A 26,498-nucleotide genomic window follows, 5' to 3' on the forward strand; every position below is an offset into this window, starting at 1 on the left:
ACCAAAAGAACATTTTACAATAAGACTTTTGAATTCACTCTGATTTGAAAGCATATCAATTATTATCTGCAATGCCATCGAGGATAAGCTGAGACAAAAATTCCAGGGAAGCTCGTGAAACTTTTAAGATTAATTCAGTGTGGTACATTTTATGTATATAGCCCATGATCACTAATTTGATTCAATGGCTTTACAATCTGTACAGCAGATGACACCTTCTATCCTCGGACCCTCGAAGTGCTGTCTTATGTCCATTTCCACAGTTTCTATTTGTATGATTATTTGAGCATATTGGTAAAAATGACAGTGATGATTTTAATTTGTAATGTGGAAAATATAGTTAACCTTTTTGTTTCTCATTTTGCAGAATCACTGTAGAAGGACCAAAATGGCAAGTGACGTGTGCAGCCACGTAAAGGTGGTTGTTCGAGTGAGGCCAATTATCGAGAGGGAGAAGCGTGAAAACTATCGAAATGTGGTCCAGGTTGTTGACAACCACATGCTAATATTTGACCCCAAGGAAGAGGATACATCATGTTTTGGGTCACAAAGAGGACGAAACAGAAATGTCAACAAGAAGGCTAACAAAGATCTTAAGTTTGTTTTTGACCACGTCTTCGGTGAGAACTCTACCCAAGATGACATCTTTGAGAGCACCACAAAAGGAGTGTTGGACGGTGTGATGAATGGATTTAACTGCACAGGTAACAAATTCATGTGTAAAAGATGTATAGCAACAGATAGCATCTTGGTCTACAGAAAGGAGAGATTATGTGACACTTTACATTATCTTTTTATTGCTAAATACTCCTTTCGAGAGGCTGAGCACTGACTATATACAACCACGGCTCTGCCTGACTATTGTGATTGAAGCTGTGGGTGTGGTTTTATAAATGGTGTTATGGTTATGGCTATACAGGGTTTTGAGCCTGCGCTGCTTCTATCTGATATAACTGATGTGTTCCCAATAAACCACAGGAGTTCAAGAATACAGTAGCTCACGTAATGCAAAACTTAAAGCAAGGGAACAAATAATTCATTGCAAGGTATTGTGAGGGAAGTCAAAAGTACTTGAAAGAAAAGTCCCTCCATGACCCATCAGGGGCTCTGTAATAAAATGAGCTAATCTGCCATGGCAGTAAACGTTTTGGATGTTTGACTGCCTCTCTTCAACCCCAGCATGACCAAATACTGAAGTTCAATTGCAGTAATGAGCCACTCCAGCACCAAGTAAGAGCTGTGTTTTTTCTCAACATGGCTTGCTGACTCATGCTGCTGTATCATTAATTGAAACTGCTGGCTGCTGTTAATTTACTTTGTCTGCTCCAAGGTTCACTTGCTGGTCACTAGCTCACAACAATGTGCAGTACCAGTGAATCTGCACAAATGGGAAATTTTGACGGCTAGTGTACCCGCTGTAAACAGGACCCGAAACAAATATGGCTTTAGAGAGTCATCATTGATCCATTGAAAGATGCCTAGAGCAGCGAAACCTCTTGATCCTGCTGAACAATATTCACTCTGTTGGCAGTTTATTAGGTACACCTAGCTACAACAATGTAGTCTAATACAGCAGTCCTGTAGTAAATCCTCCCGTCATGAACGTTATAATGCTCAGTTTCTGTTGAAGAGGCCTTGATTCAAATGTACTGTCATTTTGTAGGTTGTGGTTGGTGGTGCTGTTGAACTTATACAGATAGGTGTTTCTGTTATTAAGCCTAACCTCATTGATATAAATGAGATGGATGAAATAATAGAAGCACTTTTTTGTGTACAGCAATAAAATTCAAAGGCACCACAAACTGCAGCTTCCAAAATGATCATACGGTCGAAGCAACTCCTCTCTAAAACAGTTTCAACAAAAACTAAGTATTCTAACCCTCATGAAGGTAGCATTTACTGTAAGATGTGTGTATTACACTGCATTGGTGCACCTAATAATCTGGCAACTGAGTTTATACCGGATGCAGAATGCTAAAGAGTTCAAAGCATGTCTTTTAGTTGGTGTTTTAAGTTGATGTGGGCTGATTAGAACATCACTTACATTTTTCACAATACGATTTGTGGTTGCGCTCCATCCAAAGTAAGTTTGATGTTATAGTTGTTGCGATAAGCATTTATTTCTTATATAAATGTTTTACTTTATTTAAATTCGTCTTTCACTTGCAGTGTTCGCCTACGGTGCTACTGGAGCAGGCAAGACGCATACTATGTTAGGCTCTCAAAATGAGCCTGGGGTCATGTACCGCACCATGACGGAGCTGTTCAAACGCATGGATGAGGCCAAGGAGGAGAAAGAGTTTGCTGTGGCATTCTCATATCTTGAGGTGAATATTTGTTTGTTTTTGTTCTCTGTGTCAGTGCAGAACCTGTTCTTATTTTGTGTCAAAGTGATTCTCAGACTTAGACTCCTTTCCCGTACAAAGCCTCCCTTCACCCACAAAATGACCGTTTGTGTATCTATTTCTCACCCCGTGTTACCTTGAATTCTTTTAGAATTTCAGAACTTTTCTTTTTTTATCTCGCATGCCTCCACATTGAACGAAGATGAAGATGAATTGAAGTACCTTACTATTTAAAACACTTCTGCATAAACAATCTCATGTGCAAGTCCAGGCGAGTCAGAGATGTTTTAAATAGTACGGTTTTAGCATAAATACATGTGTTTGGAAAGTACCGAGCATTCAACTGGATTAGTTAAACTTGGATTATAATGCACTACTTGTGTGAGAGTTTGTCAACAGCTTTTTTGACATAGTTTTGCGGTTGTTAAAAGCGTACATCATACAAATCATACATTTCTGTCTTGACTGACCTCTTGGGGTGGTTTTGATGAGATTGCAGCTGTTTGCAGTTATATTTGTTGTTTGTTTTCAGGTTTACAATGAACAAATCAGAGACTTGTTGGCTAATGTCGGCCCTCTTGCAGTCAGAGAGGACAGCTCCAAAGGAGTGGTTGTTCAGGGCCTTTCGCTGCATCAGGTCAGTAGCAGCAAATGTATCCTACATACATGGCATCATAGTGTGTATTAACGGGAAATACTGGTGTCATTGCAAAGTCTATTTATTAAAACCCATTTAAGTTTCCCTCAGTTGCTTTTGCAATACTTAATGTCATGTTTTTAATTAGAAAATCATATTTCTCAGAGTAGATGACAAGAAATGTAATGTTCTATTTAATGTTGGACATCCTCACTGTTCTGTAGCTGTGGGGGTTTATTGGGTCACACTACATCTATGTATTTTCTTTGTTTTTCCTATACAGCCCAAATCTGCAGAGCACATTCTTGAGGCTTTGGATTCTGGCAATCGCAACCGGACACAGCACCCCACTGACATGAATGCCACCTCTTCCCGGTCCCATGCTGTATTTCAGGTATTTCAGTCCAGTGTTATTGAAATCCCAAGGCACAATTAGGCTGTAGCATGATGTCAAAACATAGAATAAGATAATAGAAATACAATAACGAGCAAAGGAAGAAACATAAATTCAATAGCTGAACTGCAAACTTTTCCGACTCACCAATTTCAAGTGGGCAGTTACTGATATCTTCATTTTATAAGATGATAATTATTTTAAGTATCTTGTTTTACTACAAACGTCAAACATTGCGCCAACGTTTGCTTCTTGATTGTCTTGAATTCAAAGTTTTGTATTATTTTCTTCAGATATATTTAAGACAGCAGGACAAAACCGCCAGCCTCAATCCTAATGTCTGCGTTGCCAAAATGAGCCTGATTGATCTGGCCGGCTCAGAGAGAGCCAGCGCCACCAACGCCAAAGGTGCACGTCTGCGGGAAGGTGCTAACATCAATCGCTCACTTCTTGCCCTGGGAAATGTTATCAATGCACTTGCTGACCCAAAGGTGAGTTTATATTACCTGTAGATAACATACAGAGTGTTGTAAAAAACAATGTGGAAAATGTGGTCTCTTTTTAAATATATATGTGTTTAACATTTTCGGTTTGCTGGGACCCGTCTGTCAGATGTCTCAGTGACAGCTGGAGGTTAAGATTAGTGATCTGTTCTCAAAGGAGTTAACATTCAAACAGTGTTGTGTGCCGGGTTTTGTAACACTTTTGAATGCACAGAAGACACCTCCTGGTTAGCGAAGACAGCTGTGCACAGCAGCATCTGTCAGACTGTCGAAACTGAACAAAGTGTTTGGTTAGCTTGGTAACAAAAGACAAGTTACTTTGTGAATCACTGCCCAACAAAAGTTAGAATAATGATTTGTTTAGAAACTTTTGAAATAATGTTACACAGTGCTTTACAGATAATGTAAAGTCGAGCGAGATCCTACAGTTTAAACCAATAAAGGTAATCAAATACACACAAAAATTAAACAAATGAGTTGCTTTCCAGACTTCAAAAGAAAATTGCAAAGAGGAAAAATGGAAGACACGGTCTGTTTGCTGATATATAGTTTAGTTATAGCGTAATTTTAGATTCTGAGTAGTCTGTATTGATAAATTGTATAATTTGGTTGTGGCATTACTAGCTCTTCACTCTATAACCAACTACAGATGTTGATGCCACGTTTACAGACAATCTGACAAAGAATGTCACAGTCACGACACATTAAAAAATATTTTACATATAGATTTGTACAGACAGTGCACAACTACAGTGAAGGTGCTTCAGCTATGTTTTGTATTTAGTACTGTTTTTATGCTTGCATATGGTCAGCAAATCATCTGTGAAATTTTGCATTATCTATATTATTACGGTTATATGTATATGAAGATAAGCACAAGCCTCCATATATAAAACGCAGAGCCTGGAAAGTCGCAAGTCAACTGAGTATTTGGGTATTATTTCATTCCAGTTGCATACATTAACCTGCCAAGCAGTCTTCTCATTTTACACACCAGTCTCGAGGGATGAGGCACAAGCAGGCCACATGCATTCAGGAAGTGCTGTGCAAATGTACCGCGTCCATGTTGAAATGTGATCCTTCTTCAACAGGTTACTTAATTCTTGTGTTAGAACTGTGTCCAGTGAGTATTATACCTTGCTCACCATTCTTGGGTGTTGCCGTCATTGGACATACAGTAGTTTGATCTGGTCCACTTACAATGCCCACTACAAATCCCCTCTCCTTCCCCGACCCTATCCCCATGATTATTGGTGCTGCAGTGTTTACTGTTGGCTGACAAGGAATTCATGTTGTGGCCATTGTTTACAGGAAAGAATGTCCCCACTTGTGTCTGGGCTGACATGCCATTCGTTTGAGTGAAGAAGAATGTCCGCTACTTCTGTTTGGACTGTTCAGTATGTCATCCTCATGCTATGCTGCACAGAGGTTTTTGTTGTAAGTTGTTTGCCTTAAGGCGATGTCCAAAGCAATGCAGACACATTTGACGCTGCATCCTTTGGCTCCATCTTGGCCATCCATCCGCACAAGGCCAGTGTTTGCCACCAACAAAAAAGCGGCTTTCTAAAGTTTTTGTCCGAAGTGGATACATTCAGACATCAGCATCTTTGAAGTATTGTTAAAGCCACAGTTGGTAACTTTGAGCAAAAATGACAGAAAGTTGTTTTTATTAAACTGCCACAATATCCTACAGTAGTACATGAGACAGATTGTCTGTGGAATTACTCTTAACCTTGGCTAACAAGTAGCATTTACAGATTGTGTTCAAATGACTGTTTGCTCTTGCAGTTGTTTGACAACAAAAATGTTGTATTATGTGGTCTGTTATGATGAAAAACAATATGAGTGATCTGGAGAGTAGAAGGTGAAGGAACAAAGCACCACATTGTATGCATCACCAGACATAGCCCCTTGTCACTGGGTTCCTTTTGAAGACAGCACTTGTTTTTCACGGTTGTTTTACACCCCTCCATTTGCCTGTAATTTTACATTGAACCTGTGACGGATTCAATACGATTGCCAAAACTAATGGAGTTAAACAATTGAGTTCACTTTTAGAATGAGTAAGGATGCCTGCGCTTGTGTTCTTATTAAAAAGGCGATTCTTTTTCCAAATTGGCACACCTATCCTGAAACTCCCTGGTCCTGACATGAACTATAACTAAGGTCTTTGAATCCAGATGTAGGCTTCGTGTTTTTCCAGGGAGAAGTGCAGGCCCAGCTGCTAACCCCAAAAGAGATTATTTTATACTCCTTTGTTACTTAACTTTAATGTGACTTTCTGCAATCCCAGTACCCACGAGATTGTGACTCACCTAAGCAGCTGTAGTCTATCTAATGCCATTATTAAAGACTGGGCTGTGTTCACAGACCAGCTGCAGAAAGACTCCAGACCAGTGCTGTGGATGGCTGATCCTTGTTTTAACCCTAAAATGAACACTCCATCGTGAATTTTGCTACCCGTTAGGTTTATTGGTCCCCACCAAATAGTGTAATATGACTAAGCTTCTCTTGTTGAGCTTGTCCAGATGGAGAATGCATATTAAGGCGCACCCCACATTTGTGTGTCATGGTTGACTGAACTGAATTGAAATCACCAATCCTCTTATTGTTCATTTCAAACTTTCATTTGTTGAATAAGTAAACTCAATAGAACCACAGGAGTTTTTTTTTATTTTTTTTTATTTTCTAAGCTGCATGTTTGTGTACACCGTAGTCATCAAAAATGGTCTTATTTCTTTGGGCTAATGTTATCTTTTTCTTCTTTGTTTTAGAGTAAGAAAACTCATATACCGTACAGGGACAGCAAGCTGACGCGGCTGCTTAAAGACTCCTTGGGGGGCAACTGCAGGACGGTTATGATTGCCAATGTTAGCCCCTCTTCCCAGTCATACGATGACATCCACAATACACTGAAGTATGCCAACAGGGCCAAGGAGATTAAGTCCTCGGTTAGTATTAAAGTTATTTTATTGTTTTATAATTGTCAATTGTTATAACTAATGTGATACTTGCGCTATAGATGTATTAATTCCTCTTTAATCATTACATTTTTTGTCTTTTCCCTTAACTTTCAGCTGAAAAGTAATGTTGTAAGCCTGGACAGCCACATTGGCCAGTATGCAGTGATATGTGAGAAGCAAAGGCAAGAGGTACTATGAAACAACCACACTACCCTGCTTCATTCTTTTTTGAAGAACGATAAACAGAAAATATTTTTCTCATTTGTCGGTGGTTCAATTCTGACTATTTCAATGTTCTGTTCTCTAAAGATTGTACAATTGAAGAAAAAACTGACGGAATATGAGAAGAACACGGTGCATGGGGCTTCTGACATGATCTCATCTCAGAAACAGGCAGAGTTCAAAAGGTAAGCACGTAAATAATTGTCATTCAGATTTGTAACCCGAGACATCTCAGAGGTTGTTTCTTTATGTGTAATGAACTCTGTTATGGTAGACATTGTAATTGTAATGCACACACTGATTGCAGGCAGTGTAAGATGAAATTAGCCACGATGGTCAAACATACATTTTATCATCATTGAGCCTTCTATTGTATTACCTCAAGTCCCTATAGCAAGCATATTAGTTAACAGTTGATATGCTGACAGTGACCCTTTATATATTACAGGCCGGAGAGAGCTCTTGTAAATCAACCATAGTGCCAACCGCGAGCATTACTTAGTCAATGTTTATATTAGAAAAATCTTTCTTCGATATTGTCTGATAATATTTAAAACATTGCCTAATAACATGAGGTATATAGGACTGGATAAGGTATACACACACACTTCTTTCCCACTTTCTCCAACTCTTCCTTGGAGTTCCTAAGGCATTACCCGGCCAAATGGGATATATAATACCTCCAGTGTGTTCCAGGGCTGCCTCCTCTCAGCTGGACGTGCCTTAAATACGTTTACAGGGAGGCGTCCATAGTGCATCCTAACCAGACACTCCAACCACTTCGATTGTCTCCTTTCAAAGCAAAGAAGCAGTGGCTCTTCTCCAATCTCTGACTTTTGTCACTCCCAAAAACAACTCCCTCTAGCAGAGTGTAGTGACTTCGGTTTTGGAGGTGCGAGATAAAGCATCTCGCACCTCGAAGTCTGAAGTCATTATAGGTCACCATACATATTTTTAGGTGCAGCCTAGGAGCAGAGAGCCTGCTCCTAGGCTTGTCGTTTGGATAGCCTGCTTTCACCCTTTACTTTTATAAACAAAATCCCAAAGTTCAAATGTAGTTTTCAACCAGGAGCAGCATTTTCGAGGTGAGGTGCACCAGCAAAATGTTGCTAAAATAGAAGCAAAGCAACTTTTTCTTACCCGAAGCAACTCTACTCTCTTTGATCGGTAACTCACAGTGTCTGTGTGGATATCATTAGTTGAAAATGCCAACTGCTGTTTATTTATTTGTTTGTGCTGCATTGCGCACACACTCTCAACACACTGTATTAGTGGTGTTTTTGACAGCTGACCTACCCAGAGTGCATTGAAAACAAACTTTTCAGAATCGGTGATCCAATGTGTCTTCTGCTAAACAACTTGTTTGTCTTACTTCTATGAAATGCTATGCCACGAAATGGTCACTTGAACCTCCTAGAAAACAGTGCATCCTCATAACAATCTAATGTCCCTCTTTACCAATCTCTTTCAAAGGGAACTTTATAAAAGCTATCTAGTCAGGGACAATTTTACTTCTTGGATTAAAAAACAACTGTGCTCTGAAGCCCAAGAATCAAGATTGAAAAACATTGCCATTTACAGTCTTAATATTTCTTTTGGGGGAAGCAACTTAATTTCCTTTTTATACCTCCCACAAATATACAGTTGGTACCTATGTGTATAAAAGAATACTAGTGTTTTATATAGCTTCTACAATCAACATTAGTTTATCTATCTTTTGTTTAAATGTGGAGTTTTAATTTGATAGGGACAGCTGTGCAGAACATTTATTTTAATTCAAATAATATACACACATTGATTTCTTTTATATAAATCAGATTAACCACATCCCATCGATTCATCTTTAAGGCACACAGTGGCATCTGTTGGGGTATTTGGGTTGGGGGCGGGGGACACGGAAAAGCTGAATGAGTCTCACTCCCACACATTTCATTCACTGGCATCAGAATTCACAACTCGCACAGTGAGAGGCTCTGAATAGAGGCTGCACGCTTCTCACGCTATTAAAAATTCAGCAGTCTAGCAAGGCCACGACGTCTCCTACGTCACCGGAGTTACATTGAAGAGTGCAGTCACATTTCAGCGACAGCTCTCCGGTCTTATTTACCTGCATGCCTCTCCTGTCTCTCCGACTGCTTTAACTCAACCAGACAGCCACATGCATCCAATCTTGATATCACCGCAACTCTGCTCCAAGAATACATATATACATCATATAGCTAAAAATATCTTTCTGGCTCAGTACGAACAGAACTGGCGTGTAGTAGATCTAGATGAAATGAAAAGGTTAACAGCATCGTGGAGAATACTTGTATTAGCCATGCAAGCATTTGATGAAATACATTGGTAAATGTTGACATTAGCTGTATTACTCTATTTAAACTGGTTTTGACGTGTTTATAAAACAATTGAATACCTCATGGGCTTTATTGTGTTAAATACTCGGAACAAGTGGTTTGTAAGAGCTTTTGGCACAGCAATTAATATAAATTAGCTCCTTTACATGTGGCACAGCAGCTTCTAATCACATCCTGCTTGAATCCCTGGGATGGTGGCGATGTTTTATTGGATTGCATTATACCAAGAGGTGTTTCTAATATTCTGTCCCATGAATTTGAATCAAAGTGGACCAAAAAAAAACACCTTTTCAATAAAATACAGTCCAAAACAACACTACAGCCGAACGCCAGTCTGACAGTACCAGCTAAAACTGAGCCTTACAGTTACACAAAGACACAGTTTATCAAGGCTATTGTCAATTAACAAGATGCCATTTCTGTTTACATATATTGCATGTTCCTTAAATTGCAAAGAAGTTGAGACTAGAATAACCTGTTTTATTGTTTTAATTAAATTAAATTGCCAAAGGGATTTTATACCACTTTTTAAATCACTTTTGTTACATTAAAATGTTCTAATGCCGCCACTTTTAAGGCGAAGCTTCTTGCAATTGAACATCACTCCTTTCCCTCTCTCTTTCTTTCTCTCTCTCTCTCGCTCTCTCTCTAGGGTGTCAGAAGCTCTGCAGCGAATCTTCTCGGGCCGTGCCCAAATCAGGAAAGAGCAGCTGGATCTGGAGAGACAACTGAAGGAGAATGAGCTGCGCCAGCGGTACACTGAGGAGGACAACCTGCAGGTCCAATGTTTCTGTGCCAAGGAAAAGACTGAGAAGGTAGCTGATGCTTACGCTGCTATCCACAGAGTCCATCATCCCCGCAGATAATCAGCTGCGGAGTCATCATTTCACTTCTCTGTTCTCTATAGTTGTCTTAGCCTCTCATTTACACCACTACAAGACAGGGTCACTGCTCCCCAGCTCCTGGCTCCTCTTTGCCATTTGAGCCCCGGTGTTAGTCCCAGCTGTAAATGCCATTGAAAGTATAAAAAGTGAATTATTAGTATCAAACTTTGCAGAATTGTTCACTGTCATCCAATACAAACTAAACTGTGGGAGCATTTACCAGAGAGTGTGGCTGAATCATCCGTCTGCATTTCAAAACAATTATTTAAAAAAAGTTACAGTAGTTGTAAGTTCGAAGAAATTGGTTCACATTAACTTCTTAACAATATACAACAAATGCTTAATATTTTTAGATTAATCAATATTGCTTGACTGGAGCCTGGTGACATATTGTTGTTAGCAGCTATAATTATTGGTATTTAGACCACATACTTAATAGTGTGTTATACTAATGCTCGCACAGACAATGGACGATTCATGATATCACCTAAATGACTTTTGTTATTGTCTCTTTTAATAGGCTACTTGTAAGCACGAACGGAAGATTGCCAGCTTACGCACTCGGCAGCAACACATTCACAAACGTTTGAAAGAGACTGGAACACGTTTCCTGGACAACGACGGCTTGCTTCATCGTGTCGAGAATGAGATAAAGCTGCTGAAGTCGAATGATCAGACCTCAGAGGTACGGAGAACTAATTGACTCTCACATTTACTGGTGCTGAAAAACTGCTGAGTGATTAACTGGCAAATATATGTTCTGTTGTGACTAAAGTATATTGACCTTTCACACTTGTTTTGTTTAAACAAATAGAATTGCTTAAATGTTAAGTGTAATCTATATCTTTGATTGTAACCACAGTGCTTCTAGCCACGTTTATATGAATTCTAACCGCACTTGACACCGACATTGGTGATGGAGTGCATGAATTTTGGTCAGACTTTGGACAATAGCTCGGTAGAGGCGAACAGTGAGTAAAACTAGTTACTAAAATGACATAACTTGCGGACAGGATGAAATATTTTGAGTTAATGTATGAAGACAAACGAGCATGATTGGACGTAGAGGAAAAACTTCACAATGTGGGTTACATCCTTCAAAACTCATTGCTTGGTGTTTTTTGTTTGTTTATTTTGGAAGGTAGGTGTCTCTACTGGTGTCGTGACTGTCTTTGTTTTCTTCCCATCTGTTCTCCTAGTAATTAGAACCGTGCTCATTTTATTTCTCCGGCTCACTCGTGGATCACTGAAGAGAATAAATCAATACCCTTTACTCATCCCTCACACAGCAGCCAGTTACCTAAAACCATGCCCATGTTATTTTTTTCTTCTTTATCCTTTCTTCCAGGAACTGACCCAGAACTATGACGCACCTACCGGTCAAATGTTCTCTCTGCTGTTGTTTCGTAGTTTCTTTACGTCAGAGTTCTTTCCTTTTTTCCCCCTCCTCTCCCTTACCCTGAGCAGATAGCTTTTCTGATGAAACATGGATGAAAACAGAACTTTGCATCTTCTCTCTATAGTATCTTGACCTCTAACCACCTATTGTTTCTTTTAATTCTGCCCACCAGGGAGCTAATTCAATATGCTGTTATGTTAGAATGCTTATTGCCTCATCATTTATGCTTTCTGAACTAATTTATCTGTGTTGTTCAGGTTTTAGATAGGAGCCTACATTGCCACAGACTGGAGCTGCAGGTTAATGACCTCAAACAACACATCAAGCAGATGGTCGAGCTAACTGCACTGCAGGATCAGGAGAACAAGCGCATGCAGAAGTAGGTTGACAATACTAAGAACCAATGAAGATGCTGCACCTCACTGTAACTCGTGTTCATTTTCCTGGAAGAAATGTCTCAAAAACATTTTTCCATTGCATTTCAGAATGGTGAACATCTTGTTGCCAGCTTATAGTCGGCACTACTCTGCATTGCGGGGGGCTGGGCAGGTCACAGCCGCAGACGAGATGGAGAACCATGAGCTGGAGCACCTTGTGTTGAGGGAGAGAGGCGTGGTCTGGGCCGACCAGGAAGGGGTGGGGCAGCAGCTGAAAGGTGTGGGGATCAGAGAGGGGTCGCAGGAGACGAATGAGGTGGACCGCAGCGAGTTGGCACCTGTCCTGTTTTTCTCACATCTGCTATACCACCAGAGTAGCCCCTGCAGTAAGTCATCATACTCTTATCATTTATTCTTCTGTTGTTTATTGGGCATACTTTTACATGGATTCAATTTGGATAGAATTACAAAACTAGTGAAGGTTGGAACAATAGGGTAGAGCAAATTATGAGTATTTACATTATCAATTAACATGGCAATTATGAGTTTAGATTAATCCATGAGTTGGTTAGTCTAGAAAGGTGAAATATGCCCGTCTCTAAACTCAAAGTATTACATTTATAATGATTTCTTTAAAAAAAGCAAGAAATCCTCACATTTTAGAAGCTAGAACCAGTGTTTGGTATTTTCCTTGATAAATGTATTCAAAGATAAAATTGTCTGTTCATTTTCTCTTGATCAATTAATCCACCAATTATTTTAGTCTTAAAATGTACTGCCATACAGCCTGAATGGGAAGATGCCATTTTTGCTTTATAAATACATAAAGACCTGACCACATGACCGCAAAATGCTCAAAAAACCAAAACATTAGATGTTGCAATAATTGGTGATTGCGACTTGGAAAATATCCATTGAATGTTATGTTAACAGAAATTTAGATAATGCACCACAGCTCCAACGTAAATTAATTGCGAATAGTCAAAAATATATCAAATAGGCCATTCATCCCTCTGACGTGCAGAATCTCAGCAGATACTTTTATGTAAATACGTTTACTTGAAGTTCAATTTGGGCTTGATCAGGGTTCCCATGCAGACTGGAAAACAGTTGGCCAATTTTCCAGTAATGGATAATAAATGGAAAATGACAGAAAAAGTCAAATGTTCTGGAAAATTATTTCAACGTTCTCCTATTTTCCTTTAGCTGAGAGCAAACTGCAATGCTGTCATCAAAGCTCCACAAAACGGATGCCATTGCATCTGAAAGGGCTACGTTATATTCAGGATCGTATAACGTTCGGATGGACGAGACTATTTTGAATAGGCTGCCCCCAGTTAGGTTGTGGTAACAGTGTCACGTCCCACTGTAGCACATGCAGGTTACAACTTAAGTGGCTGAAACTCCAAACACACATGAATAGTATCCCGTTGAGCACAGGCTGCTGTTCTTTAAAACAATAATTATATAGTTGTAGCAAAAACTTGTTTGCACATAGTTAAAATGAAAATTTGGTCAATGAACCCAAGCTGGCTAACAATAATCAATTACTATGATAATGTCTATCGTTTGTGAGACATTAAACTCTGCACCTGTCCCTCAGTTCCACTGCTGGCTCGATTCAGATTGTATTACATTCATTACTTCTTTGAAACTGTTTTTGTGGAATTCCAACTAAACTTATTGTCAGTTGAACAAAGAATGACAAGTCCTGAATAAAGACATTAGTGTCAGCCTCCTGTGGATCATAGAATACAGCTTGAATGATTAAAACATGTTGGTTTAAGACCCAAAACACTCCAGGTTCACTTGAGCTTTGGGCAATTCATTATAAATGACAGCTGTTTCTTCTGACTTCACGGCTGGGCCACATTGCACTGTGCATCATGCGTGGGATTTTGTGTGAGATTTGATTTTCTTGAACATTGTACAATAGCCAGATTGACTCTTTCTAGAAAAAAAATAGACAGTAGACACAATGAAATGTGTGTAATCATAGTGTTGGAAAGTGGTGTTTCACCTTGGTAGTGTTTCATATTGTTGTCAGAAAGCAACACATGTAAGAACATGTTCAGTGAATTCCTTTGACTGACTTTGAAAATCCAAGAAATAAAAGTAAGCGGGCACTTTTCAGACATTTAGTAACAATGTAACATTTTTAATTAAAGAAAACCACTTAGGGCTTGCAGAAGTTGTTGTAATTGTAATGATGTGTTGATGTTGCTTCTCCTTGAACCTCTTTATGATGTTTTAATTCTCAGGTGCAGAGGGCCGTACGAAAAGAACATCACTGTGCAATGCTGCTCCGTCACCCAAAGGTAAATCTGCTCTCCTCTCTCCCCCGTCATGCTAACATACTGTAGTCATTAATCTAAAACGCCTGCATGCCTGTTAATCCCAACCTCCCCCTCAATCATTCACTTCTCTCCTTGTCAGCTTTCACTCAATCCATCACACTTGCCCAAACACACTTTAAGAGATGATGCTGCATTTTATTAAAGCAGAACACACACGCCATAAAGTTGTGTTTTTAATGTGCCATATAAATGCTCAATTGTTTTGGGTTAGCCTAAATTTCCACTTGCCGTGTTGCTTTTTATTTGCTGAACATGTTTTTAGCAGTTTAAGTAAAAGTACTTGTTGGGAGTAGTAAAATAAACAATAAAAGTCAAACATGTAATATAATTTGATTTATAGCTGTGCTGCAGACATTCTGTCTTGGCCAAAACATGAATAATGAAACGATGTGAATACTCACAACCAGTTTTATAGAGGGAAAACTGTACACATGGAACCTTTGGGGAAATGTAACACGAAAACCTTTGTGAAATATTGCAGTTCAAATTGGCTGTAATGATATTTACTGCAGGTGGTCTACATTTCACTGAAACCTATTGTGGGAAATTTAACTTTTGAAGAAAATACTCTTTCCAGATGACCATAGTTCCGTGAATGGAAATGAAACATGAAAGCACGAGGGAGTTTGTCACCACTGCTATTAAATCTCCTTGCAAGTTATTATGAAAAAAAATCTGTTTTGCCTGTCTGTCCAACCCTTCACTCCATGTCAAGCCAGTTGCTTTATAGTTGTTTTTTTCTCCCCATTTGGTCATTCATTGTAATTTTCTCATATTTTAACTTTTCTTTGCCAAAACATCTATCGCTGTCTTTCCACGCATGTCAACACCTACACACTAATGGTATCACTATGGTAAGCTTTAACATTTTAGCAAAAGAAAAACTTGTATGACCTAACTTTATTCAGCATTTGACACACCCAAAATAAAACATTGGGTGGATTTGGTATTTGAGAAACACTAATTGATACTTTTTACCTTCCACTAATATAATGATGCTTAAATAATACCTATTATTAACCGAGGGCATAAAAATGATATAATCTGCAACCTTTAAGATACCTAAAGTAACTAATAAAACATACCCTCTGCAATGGTTGACACAGCTGAACAGTAATATAGCTCAATATACCAGACACGAAAAGATGTATGTTGACATGTCAACAATGTCTACAGCTTACATACAGCAGCACCTTTAAGAAATAATGAATTGTCCAGATATTCGTCCTATATTAACACAATATACATGCAAGCCATGCCTTTTGTAGGCTTTATGATAATGGGTTACCAAAAAGTACAATAAGTGTAATTTATTTAGCCTTTAAAAAGTGTCTTTGCATCACTATGTTCCCATAATTCAGATCATATGTCTACTATTTCAATCATAACTGTTCTTCTATTCTCTGGCTCATACTTGCATTTTTGAAAAGCACCATGTCCCTCTTAATGTCAGAGCTACCACTCGCACATGCATGTAGTATATACACACACTTATATACAATAGGTTCAGCTTCATATGTGTTGTGCAGCATTATCAGCTGTTCTATGTGGTCAATTATTGACACAATTCAAAATGATATACATCTGAAACAACACGGATGTTTTGATGAATAATGCTCTTACATAGCATCCAGACAAACTGCTCTGATCTTATCCTGATGCTGTTTGGCAGTCCCTTACTGCTTCCTCAGCTCTTCATGGTAGTCACTGCAGCATGTTATGAGAAATAGCTCCACCCTGCAGTTTGCAAAGCCAATCAAATTTCCTTGGTTTTAGAGAGGGTTGAGGTTTTGAAAGAGCATTAACTCTTTGAGCACCGCTTAATAATAGCAAATCACACAGAAGTAATCACTTGGAAGGAACACGATTCAGTTTTTTTTTTTAAATGTGTCCACACATGCATTTATTAATAGCTTCATGGTTTTTCATTCAGCTACCTCCCACTGCCTCCTTTATGCTGTTCCTTTTTATATTTCAATTGAATCCTCAACCTCTCACTTCTCGTATCTATTTTTTCCTCAGATTTTTTCTGTCCCTTTTTGCTTCAAACATCCGTTAGTCTGGCTTTTTCCTCCATTCTACCTTTCTTTCCATCCTACCCTGAAATGTTTTTCTCTGTCTGTCTAGCATCTAACCCTCCCAATCCCTCTTGAGCTTCATTCATGAAAATGCAGATCCACAGCAGGGCAGGAAAAAACGTCAACAGACGTAAGCTCCCCTGCTCCACCAACCAGAAAAGGCGCACTATAAAAAACAGGCAGCAGCAACCAGGCGACCCTAATTCAGCGCAGCCTCTACCAAAAATAGCAACTCATGCATGTATTAATCCCCTACAAGCCAAAAATATGTGATTGAAGGAACTCTGCTGCCATTTACTGCTAGGGACATGTCCTCTGCCACAGAAAAGGGCTATTTGTCATCGTCTCCTCACTCGGTGTGCTGTCTGAGGTCTGACTCACATTTGCTAAATATTGCATTTTGATATTTGAGGTAATGTCTAAGTCAGTTATTCAACTTTGCATTTAGTGCTCTCACTTCCTAAATGTGCTGGCATTTTTCCTTTTTAGCCCCCTCCCTAACCCCCACTACACGCCAGCAGGAAATGCCATGAGCATAATGTGATGCAGACACCGAGATTTAACCTCATTCTGCGCTGCAACTTGTGCAAGTTCTTGTTGCTGTTGTTTTTAAATGAAGCTAGACAATGTGGCAAAAAGTTACTGGATACAATTTCTCATATCAATCTGTATTTTAATACACATTGGTATGTATACTTTGGTAATCCTGTTTTAGTGTTTAAGATTAGTAATGCTGAATAAACCACGGGGTTCATCATCATTGGGGCTAAACATATATTTTGATTTCAACGTTGATCTAAAGGTATTTAACTGTGCTAACTAGCTTTGAATGACAAACATCAGTCCTGTAGGGAATCGGCTTTCTTGCAATACCACTAATAATTACCACTAATTAAGGCAAATTCAACCAACCTCTATGCTATTTGTCAGTGGATTCTAAATTTGGTAAAATCTGCAAAAGTTGTCTGTCAGTACTCGACTATTATCTAGCTACAGTATGCGTGGTTGACGTCCACAGTTGGCTAAAGCTAGATCAATAACTGACCAATAAACTCATCATTCTGTTTGTCCTTTTGAACAGCAAATAGCCAGGCACCATCCACTTGGCGAACTTACAAAATACATGTCGATACAGCTTATACAATTTAAAAAACATTTTTAATTTAGCCTGCATTGATCATGCCCTTGATTTTCTGGGGGACAATTGGGTGCAGAGTGTTTAGAGAGATGGGACATTTGATGTTTTAAGTTAAAAAAAAAAAATAGAAACTCTAACCAAAAAAAAGATTGCTAGCTAATATTAGCACACCGCTTAAGGGCACATTCATCACGATTTTATTGTTCCCTTGTACTCAATGCAATGGTACATTTTAACGTCATGGGAGCAACAAACTACAATATATATACAAAAATAAATATGCAATTTTTTTTATTTTCAACCTACAGCAGCAGCACCTACATGTTCTCCTTTCAAAAGTAGAGTTCAAAGAGTTTAGAGTCATGTGTTTGAGCACCATGTTTTTCTCAGTTTGAAAAAGAACATCCAAGGCTGTTAGCAGGTAAAATCCCCCAGTTCATGTCTATTTATAAAATGCAGTGCTTTTGGGGGGAGGTGGGGTGATAATGCATGTCACGGCTCCATTCTTACATTGTAAAGTTTATATGTGCAAGGAGGGCACTATAATGTTTAAATGCCTTGTGCCATGCATAATATCTCCTGATCACATTCTGATGCAACTTGAGGGAATAATCCATCGCATTTCTCTGTTGGGACATTTTTTAATTTGCACTGTTTAGCCTAAGGCTGGCACTTCAGTGCTTATTACTGATTTAGTATGGGGGACGGCATCGTTTTGGGAGGGGTGTGTTTAGTGTTGCCATGCTTACTTTTTAAAGGAGTTTGATTTGCTGCAAATACGTCTTGAAACGATGTCGGTTGCAGAGCTGATCGTTCTCTTAGCAGGCATTTTAGTCACAAAGTCACATGGTGACGTTGCTGCCATACCACGTCCTATGTCTTGTGATATTCTGATCAGCAAGCACAAACACGCAACATTTGCACCCATAAACACTGGATGCACACATTAGTTTGCGGCGGTAATATTTTAATCAAAGAAAGTGAATAAGGGATACAGAAAGCAGATTACTGGGACGTTCCCCTTTCAATCTACTGTAGAGTTCTCCGTGTGATTTGATTCTCCTCTGTTATGTTCAATTATTTGCTTTTTGATAAGGAACCTTATAATTCTGTTATGAAACTAGTTGTGCTTAAACAGTTCCTTGTTAAAGCCCCTGTATATTCTCACATCTCATTTTTCTATAAAAATAAACTTTCTTGACTAACAAAGTTAAAGTTTGTAAAAACATCAAAATCTCAAATGACTTGCTTCACCGTGACTGTGTGGGTGTGTTTTGATCAGGCTTGATTGAAGTGCCGGACTTATGCAAAGAACCCACAACTTCCATTAATGCTATAAACTAGCGGGACGAGTACAGAAGAAAACATTAATAAAGAAGTCTCTAATGTAGAATATCCAAAACTGTTCTGGCTTTGGCAGAAGAAGTTGTGGTTCTGTTGGCCCACATCACTAATGGTAAAAAGTTGTTTTCATGGACTTTACCCTGTCAAAGTGCTAAGCAGCTTTCTTTAAACTCCCTTTATGACTATGTTCATCTTTCATAGGTTGTTAATTGGGTTGCATGGATTTAGGTGCATTGTCAGTTAGGTTGAATAAATGTTATTGCTGCTTTGTTTAATTCCTATTAACTGTAAATTATTTTTTGTTTTGTTTTTAGGTGAAGGAAAACTGACGGATATGAAACTGGAACCACGTCCCAGAATGCCAATTCGGAGAAATTTGTCTGCGTCCCTGCCACAGCAAAGCCCCCGGACCGTTGCCAAGGCCCAAGTGTTTGAGGAGGGCATGTTCCCACTCCAGTGCACACCAGAACCTTCACAAAAGACTGTTTGGGCCCTGCCACAGAGCTCCTCCAGCGTCATGGATCCCAACATGACATTTGAAGTTCTGGACAATGATGAACAAACTGCAAGTAATGGAACGATTACAATTAGCAGTGGTAGTCCCTGTCCAGCATCAACGTCAACAGACTTCTCTGGTCCCAGCCAACTGCTCCATCCTCCCGAGGCCAATGATGGAAACCGGATTCCTGCTAAAAAGTGAGAAAATATCCAAAACTTTTCTTTTGACTTGAGGATGTTTAACAGTGTACATGGTAATTTAGACACACTTCACGTGATTTCAGAAGATATTTTCTGTCTTCTGAAAGTCAATTAGATAACATAACAAATCAATTTTCAGGCTGGCTTGTAATGTGGACTACAGTTCTCTTGACTCTACGCATGTTGGTTCTGTTGGCAGTCCATATGGTGCGGCCGATTAACACATTAAAGTAGTCTTAAACGAATGCATCAATACACCCACACACCGCCTACGGCACTCCTGTGGTCCCTCCAAAATGTTCTGCTACAACAGTGCTCACTTCTCTAAACAGGAACATTTGTAAGTAAATACTGCTGTAACGGCAGAAACCAAAACCAAACATCACAATCGAGTTGTGGACATTCATTTTTATAAGTCCAGTTCAGAAGGAAACATGCAGCAGCTGCCGTGATGTATCAAAACCATTTGTCACATTTTCTTGCCTCCTGTTCACCAAACAATTTATCTGAACATGCTTTTATCAAGAATTGTGTGCATAGTTCCATTTTTTTTATGTGTATGTAATGGCAAAAAAACTATTACACAATATTGTTTCCGGGTATGTCACTACAGACACCCAGTTTGTAATACTGCAAGTATCCCAATACTTTCATCAGTTGGCTATAGGCTCAATTACCATCGTTTTACATTATTTGGGGATAGATAGTGACTTAACAGGCATTTATTTATTTGAAAATCCTCCAGATTGCGTCTTTAAATGTGGGAAAATCTTTGAATTATCTGTTTTGAAGCTTTTAACAAGAATATCAAACACAGATGATGAATGTCATTAACTCTGTTGTTGAGTTTAAAACGTCCGGGACATCCCCTCTTCTTTTTCTTGGTGTTTCTAAAGAAATTGGTACAGATTAAAAAAACACTCCTTATGTCACCCATGCTTATCTTGTTAAAATGTCTTAACTTAAAAAAACGAAGCATGATAGTTGAGTGTTCATGCCTTTTTAAACCCGGACAGTTCTTGTACTACACATTATGAATTAATCATTACTCCCCGAAAGCATAAATTATCAAATTTTTAAGCAAGCCTGGTTGCAGTAAACAGAAAATTGCATGAAGAACAAAATCTTTATAAAAACATTCTTATAAATGGGTTCCGAGGGAATGAACGGTTCCATAAAATGTTTAAAAACAATCTGAAACATGTCCCCCTAGCTGCCCACTGAAAGTTTCATAGCAACTGAAGGATTCTGTGTAAAAGACGCTCAGTGTGGATTGCAACTAAACCATTCAAAAGTGATAAATCCCCCAAACCTTATTCAAAACAAGACAAAGACTGGAGGCCAAACAGTATACGGATTCTCACCAGCAGCAAGTTTCCAGACTGGAACATTGGGCCAAGAGGCTTAAGTCAGCTAAGAAGGGGCAAACAGAATAGGAAACATTTTGGCATCAGACAGGGTTTGTGTCAGTGAATAATGCTCCAAGCAGATGAGCCCCCACATTAACACATTGACCGTGTATTAGTTTGTGTTACAAACAAGCCTAAAAATTAAAATGCATCACCTCAATCAAGGAAATAGCAGTTGCTTGGCAACATTTGTGCTGCCCTGCAATCTGACTTTATCAAGAAGAGTTGTTTTTCCACTCGTGCTAAAGATCGGGGGCTAATCCAGACTTCATGAGAGCACTTATCACTTGGATACTACGTTGTCCTGCAACAGACAGGTCAAATCTCAAAGGAAAACTATTCCATTTGGTTAGCAAGAAAAAGCTTTAATTTGTTGTAAATATTTGTCGGTACAGTGGGCTGGGTTCATGCGAGGTTTAGTGGACAGGGACACTAGAGGGAGGAAAAGTTTTACATTTATTCTCTAAATCTGATTCTTGATGTATTTTATGTTGTAGAAAAAAACGTTTAAATCTCTTAAGCTTGTGTTAACCACAGACCTTCTTTCAGGTGTTTAGCCAAAAACCCATTATATTTTAGACGAGGGAACCAGAAGTGCAAAAATGCGGACTCATTTCGGGGTTTTAGGACTCATTCCTGCAGCTCTCTATACATTCATGGTTCGTATGCGTTTTGATGGTTTATTTAAAGATTGAATCCAAAGTGGCAGAAACGGAAAAACGCCTCGTCCTCCCCGCCTCTGTGATGCTACTTCGCAGGGCGTAGAGCAGTGGTCCCCAAACTACGGCCCGCGGGCCGGATGCGGCCCGCCTCCACATTTGGTCCGGCCCCCTGAACAATACCAGAGACGCATTATGATTTTTTTTCAGTCTGCACAATTAATCGAATTTTAATCGCGATCACGATTTTGGCTGCCACGAGTAAATGAGCATGATCGTCTGCGATATTAACGTTTAAAATACGTGCTCTGCTACATATCAAATCAAACGCTTCCTGAATCAGCCAACCACCAGGGGGCGAACGAGATGAGAGCTGTCATGCGCGCACCCTGTAGAAGTAGAAGAGTAGAAGAAGTAGAAGAGCCGAGAGACAGCGGAGCTTGAAGGACGAGTACTTGTGCTTAATTTATTTACGGTGGTGTTCCGCCCCGATCAACGCGCACGATGCAACAGTCGCTCACCTGCGAGTAGCACGCACGTAGCACCCCCCCCCCATAATCGGGCCCTAGGTCAAACGATATGTTCAGTGATGTGGCCCTCACAGGAAAAAGTTTGGGGACCCCTGGCGTAGAGCGTGCTGCAGCTCCTCTCCCCCCCAGTTAGCAGTTAGCTCAAATTCAGCCAGTGCAAACTCCAGCTCCAGGGGCATTGCACAAAGATGCCTAACATGAACTATAGGCGGATGCAGACAGCAGTGTTATCGTCTCTCGGAGTTTCAGCAGTTTGGTATTTTGCGTATTCAATGATTGATGGCTGTAAATTTACACTGTATGGACCCAGTAGTAGAGGTGAAATGCTGCCCCCCTTTTTTTTTTGCACCATGTGGCCCGGTATTGAACATTGTACCTTTTTTAAACCTCACATCAGCATGTATGGACCTGCTAGAGGATTGTGAGATTACATCTACACATTTTGTAACTGCAGGTGCCATGAGAAAATAAAATGCTGCAAATTTATTTGACAGACCACCACATTTGCATATCCCAATTCCTGAATGGAAGTGCGTTGAAACAAAGCATCAAATATCGAGAGTTAAGATTTGTATACACATCGCTTTTGCAAAACAAAGCAAGCAAATTTAAAAGTTATAAGCTATTACGATTTTGAATATAAAGGGAAATGTCCAAACAGTGGAGATGTGACAGTAACATGAACTTCTGCTCTGTAGACAACAGATCCCGTCTTTACAAGACTTGAGACGAGCCCACCGGACCTACATGGACATGACGTCTGCTGCGCAAGGGAAGCGTAAAGTTACCTGGTAATGTGCCTCTTATGTTCATGTAAATCAGCTTATTTTATACCAGCAGCGGATTGAACACTCTGCTTCAACATATGTATAATTGCTTGCAGCCGGACCAAAGCTGGTCAAAACTGTCACCAAAATAACAAAATTCATTGCCAGTTCTGAGTATTATTATTATTATTATTATTATTATTATGAAGGAATCCAGTTATTAATGTTGTGATTGATTACTTTTTTTCATTCACTGTACCAGCACCAGCATCCAAGAAGAGTTAACACAGGGTGTCTCTGCACCAAAGCGCATAAAGAAGGACCCCTCAGTGGCCCGCAGGCCACTCAGAGTGTGTCGTTTTGCTGGTAAGTGACAACACAGACAAACACAGCTAAAAGAAAATGATCTTATAATTTGCAATAAAAGATCATTTTCCGATGAAATTTTCATTGGAACAAACCCGAATGGGATTTGTTATTTTCACTGTGGTGAGTTGCAACCAGAAATATGTTGTCTCTCACGACTCCAAACTGTTTCTGCGTTATGTTTGGAACAGTGTCGTCTTTTTTTTTCTTTTTTTTGTGGATGTGTTAATTCTTGCTACTAATCCTTGTTTACTTTGGTGTCTGTGCCCAGGTTCAGAGGAGAACAAGCCTCGGAGAGTTGTGAGGAGCGTTTCTGAAGGGAATCTTCTTGACCCTCAGAAATCGAAGTCCTTTTTTTATAAAACGTCCCAACAGTTAAAACGAGTGGCCAAACGAATGTAAAGCAACATTGTGTTTGAATCGCACCGTTTTGCTCCTATGAACACCCTTTTCCAACCACGTTCATCTTTTCAAAATATTTTCTCAAAACCTAAAACAAAGTGTTCCATTGTGTAGGTTTCTCCAACTGAAATGAAAATGTAATGAGACGAAATGTAATATAAGTTGCACTATTTAGTTTTTGTCTTTTTAGCCTCACACTGCAGTGAAATTTTACTTGACTTGTACATAAACATTGTTTAGGACATGTGTATAGATCATAGTTGAAGGATCCATTTTGTAATCATTTCTAAGCCTTCCTTTAGATTTGAACATATTGAAACACTCGTGTTCATACTAACTGCAAGAATAAAAACATGTACTGTGGATGTTTTGTGGTTTACACATGTTATGTATTTTCCACTGCTCTCTAAAAAATGATGGTTATACATTACCTCAAATGGACGTATGGCTGCAAAAGAACTGAAACTGCTCTACACTTTTGTATTTTTTTAATCCTGTACAGTTATTAACATGGGGTAATAGATATCTCATAATAAAAGTCCTTGTAACAGAATCTGTGCCTGTTTTTCAATAAGTAAATCCATTTCCAAAATGTAATATCTGCTTTTTTTTGCTATTGAGTCTGACTGGGGTTTTCAATGAAGTTACAAGTTGTTCCGACGATAAATAAGTGACGTAGGCCAGGCTCAGAAAAGATGAAAAATACAACGGCAAGAAAAATGTAACTGACCTGGGAGTGACTCACAGCATAACTCGCAAAGATAACTTTCTTATTGTCTTCCTATTGAAAAAGCAACCGTTTCATATGCCTTTTAGGAAAAAAGGTAAACCTCAAGTGTAGTGATTGATATGCTATTTGTTTCCACCAATGCCTCATGGGGCCTCAGGATGAAGAGTGTATTTCACCTTTAAACAGACAGACTCCACATTCAGTCTTGAAAGAGGCGTTGCCACTAACTCAAACACCGATGTCCAAAACTTCAGTTAAGATCCACAATTTTGAAATATACAAAGCAAAAGCCTACAGTCGCTGGAACAACATGATAAGATGGTGAAGTAGCTCAGTTAGTTTGAAAAAATAAAAATTTGAATGAAAAATGTACCTGCATCATTTAGAAAAATTACCTCACAAACGGTATTACGGGCTGCCCTTTAGTATTTACAACTACAACAGGCCAGTAGTCTACAAACCTGAGCCGAGTGCAACACGTAAAGCCACGGTGTGCGATGGAGCATAAAATCCAATTAGCAAGCTAGCAGGGAAGTCGAAATAGTTCAAAGTAATTGATAAATCCTTGAAATAGTTGCCTAAGAGTGACTGATAAAATTACTCAAAAGTACTTGATAAACGGTCGAAATAGTAATGCATGGATGCAATATAATAGATTGTAAACCAGCTAAAAGTAATTAATCAGTGATTGAAATTGTTAACTAAGAATAACGATAGAGTTGGCTTAAACTAATGGATAAATGATTGAAATATGTAGCCGAAAAGGAGTGAAATTAGTTGGCTAAGTAACTATAAATAAAGGAAAACAGCCTATTGTAATGTCCAACTTCTGCCAATTCAGTTGTAAGAAAAAAAAACAATAATGTAATGTATTTCCACTTTTAGGCTATATCATATTCAGTGTTAAATAACATCCCGTTTAAATAAGTGAAGCTACCTGAGCTCATCTGAAAAGGCTTTGGGGGGAAAAAAAAGGTTGGGAACCACTGCTAAATACGTCTTTTGAATTGTATTTCAAAGATATATTTAGGCTTTCCTGTGTTGCATTTTTAGCCTGATCAAATGTGAAGAATTGCCAGGAACAAGCTTTTATTAGAATTCTGTACTAAAAACGAACGTCAAAAAATGCCTGCTGGATCTGTGATGAGGGTGGGACCTCATTGCTCTGTCTGGAGAGAACTAGACTTGTCACTTTCAATTCAGTCTTGCAACTTTCAGTGGCACAGCATTCAGTGTGATCTTTATTTTTAGCTCAGGAGCTCAATGCATATATCAGCACTGTACTGCGCAAGCACTGACACCCTCTCATGCTCTCATTCACAAGAATCTCTTCATTGTGTGTGTGTGTGTGTGAGAGAGAGAGAAAGAGAGAGTGTGTGCGCACACAAGGAGGCAGGTCTTGGCTAAAGTTTATTAACTTTCTCTTAGCCAATGGGGCTCCTTGTGCGTTTTTCCTGCTGACCAATGGGACAGATTGAGAGGTTGGAGGTGGGTGTTGCTTAGCAACTGCAGGTAGAATCTCAGATCATGTCGGACCCATTGTTTTATCTTGCCTCCCTGAGAGACGTTACATGCTATGTGTTGTGATTTGTTAGTAAAAAACACCCCTGTGCAAATGCGTCACACAGTTGTTAACTCTATTTTTGTATTGTTAAACAAAGATCACGTGACTTTAACGGCATTTCACCCTCAAGTCGGGGCACTTTTAATTCATTCTCACTTCTGATTACCGAGGTAATAACCTTTATTGAACTCCATGCAGAGTCAGAGATGAGGGCATGTGAACACAAAACATGAGGCTGCTGAAAACTAAGATTCTACACGTAGAGGAAACATCTGCATTTGCTTTTGAAGCAATATTCAACCTGCCACACCTGCAGATACCGTCACACAAACGTACACAAAGCACTGATGCAATTCAATTTGACTGTAATATAA

At 39.2% G+C, this 26,498-nt stretch overlaps 1 protein-coding gene across 1 annotated transcript; it reads left to right on the forward strand.

The window, feature by feature from the left end:
• Positions 1–388: 388 nt before the first annotated feature.
• Positions 389–24,363, forward strand: kif18a (kinesin family member 18A; the record flags this gene model as incomplete). The annotated part of the gene is made up of 17 exons (XM_079161947.1): positions 389–704; positions 2,170–2,327; positions 2,878–2,982; positions 3,266–3,376; positions 3,670–3,867; positions 6,654–6,830; positions 6,957–7,031; positions 7,152–7,249; positions 10,074–10,236; positions 10,826–10,990; positions 11,962–12,083; positions 12,190–12,467; positions 14,343–14,399; positions 19,313–19,694; positions 22,994–23,086; positions 23,325–23,428; positions 23,700–24,363. 17 exons carry the CDS (start codon positions 389–391, stop codon positions 23,828–23,830), a joined length of 2,733 nt encoding a protein of 910 aa, XP_079018073.1. The 3' UTR covers positions 23,831–24,363.
• Between the last annotated feature and the right edge of the window lie 2,135 nt (positions 24,364–26,498).

Source organism: Pholis gunnellus, assembly GCF_910591455.1.
Source record: "Pholis gunnellus genome assembly, chromosome: 1".
NCBI lineage: Eukaryota > Metazoa > Chordata > Actinopteri > Perciformes > Pholidae > Pholis > Pholis gunnellus.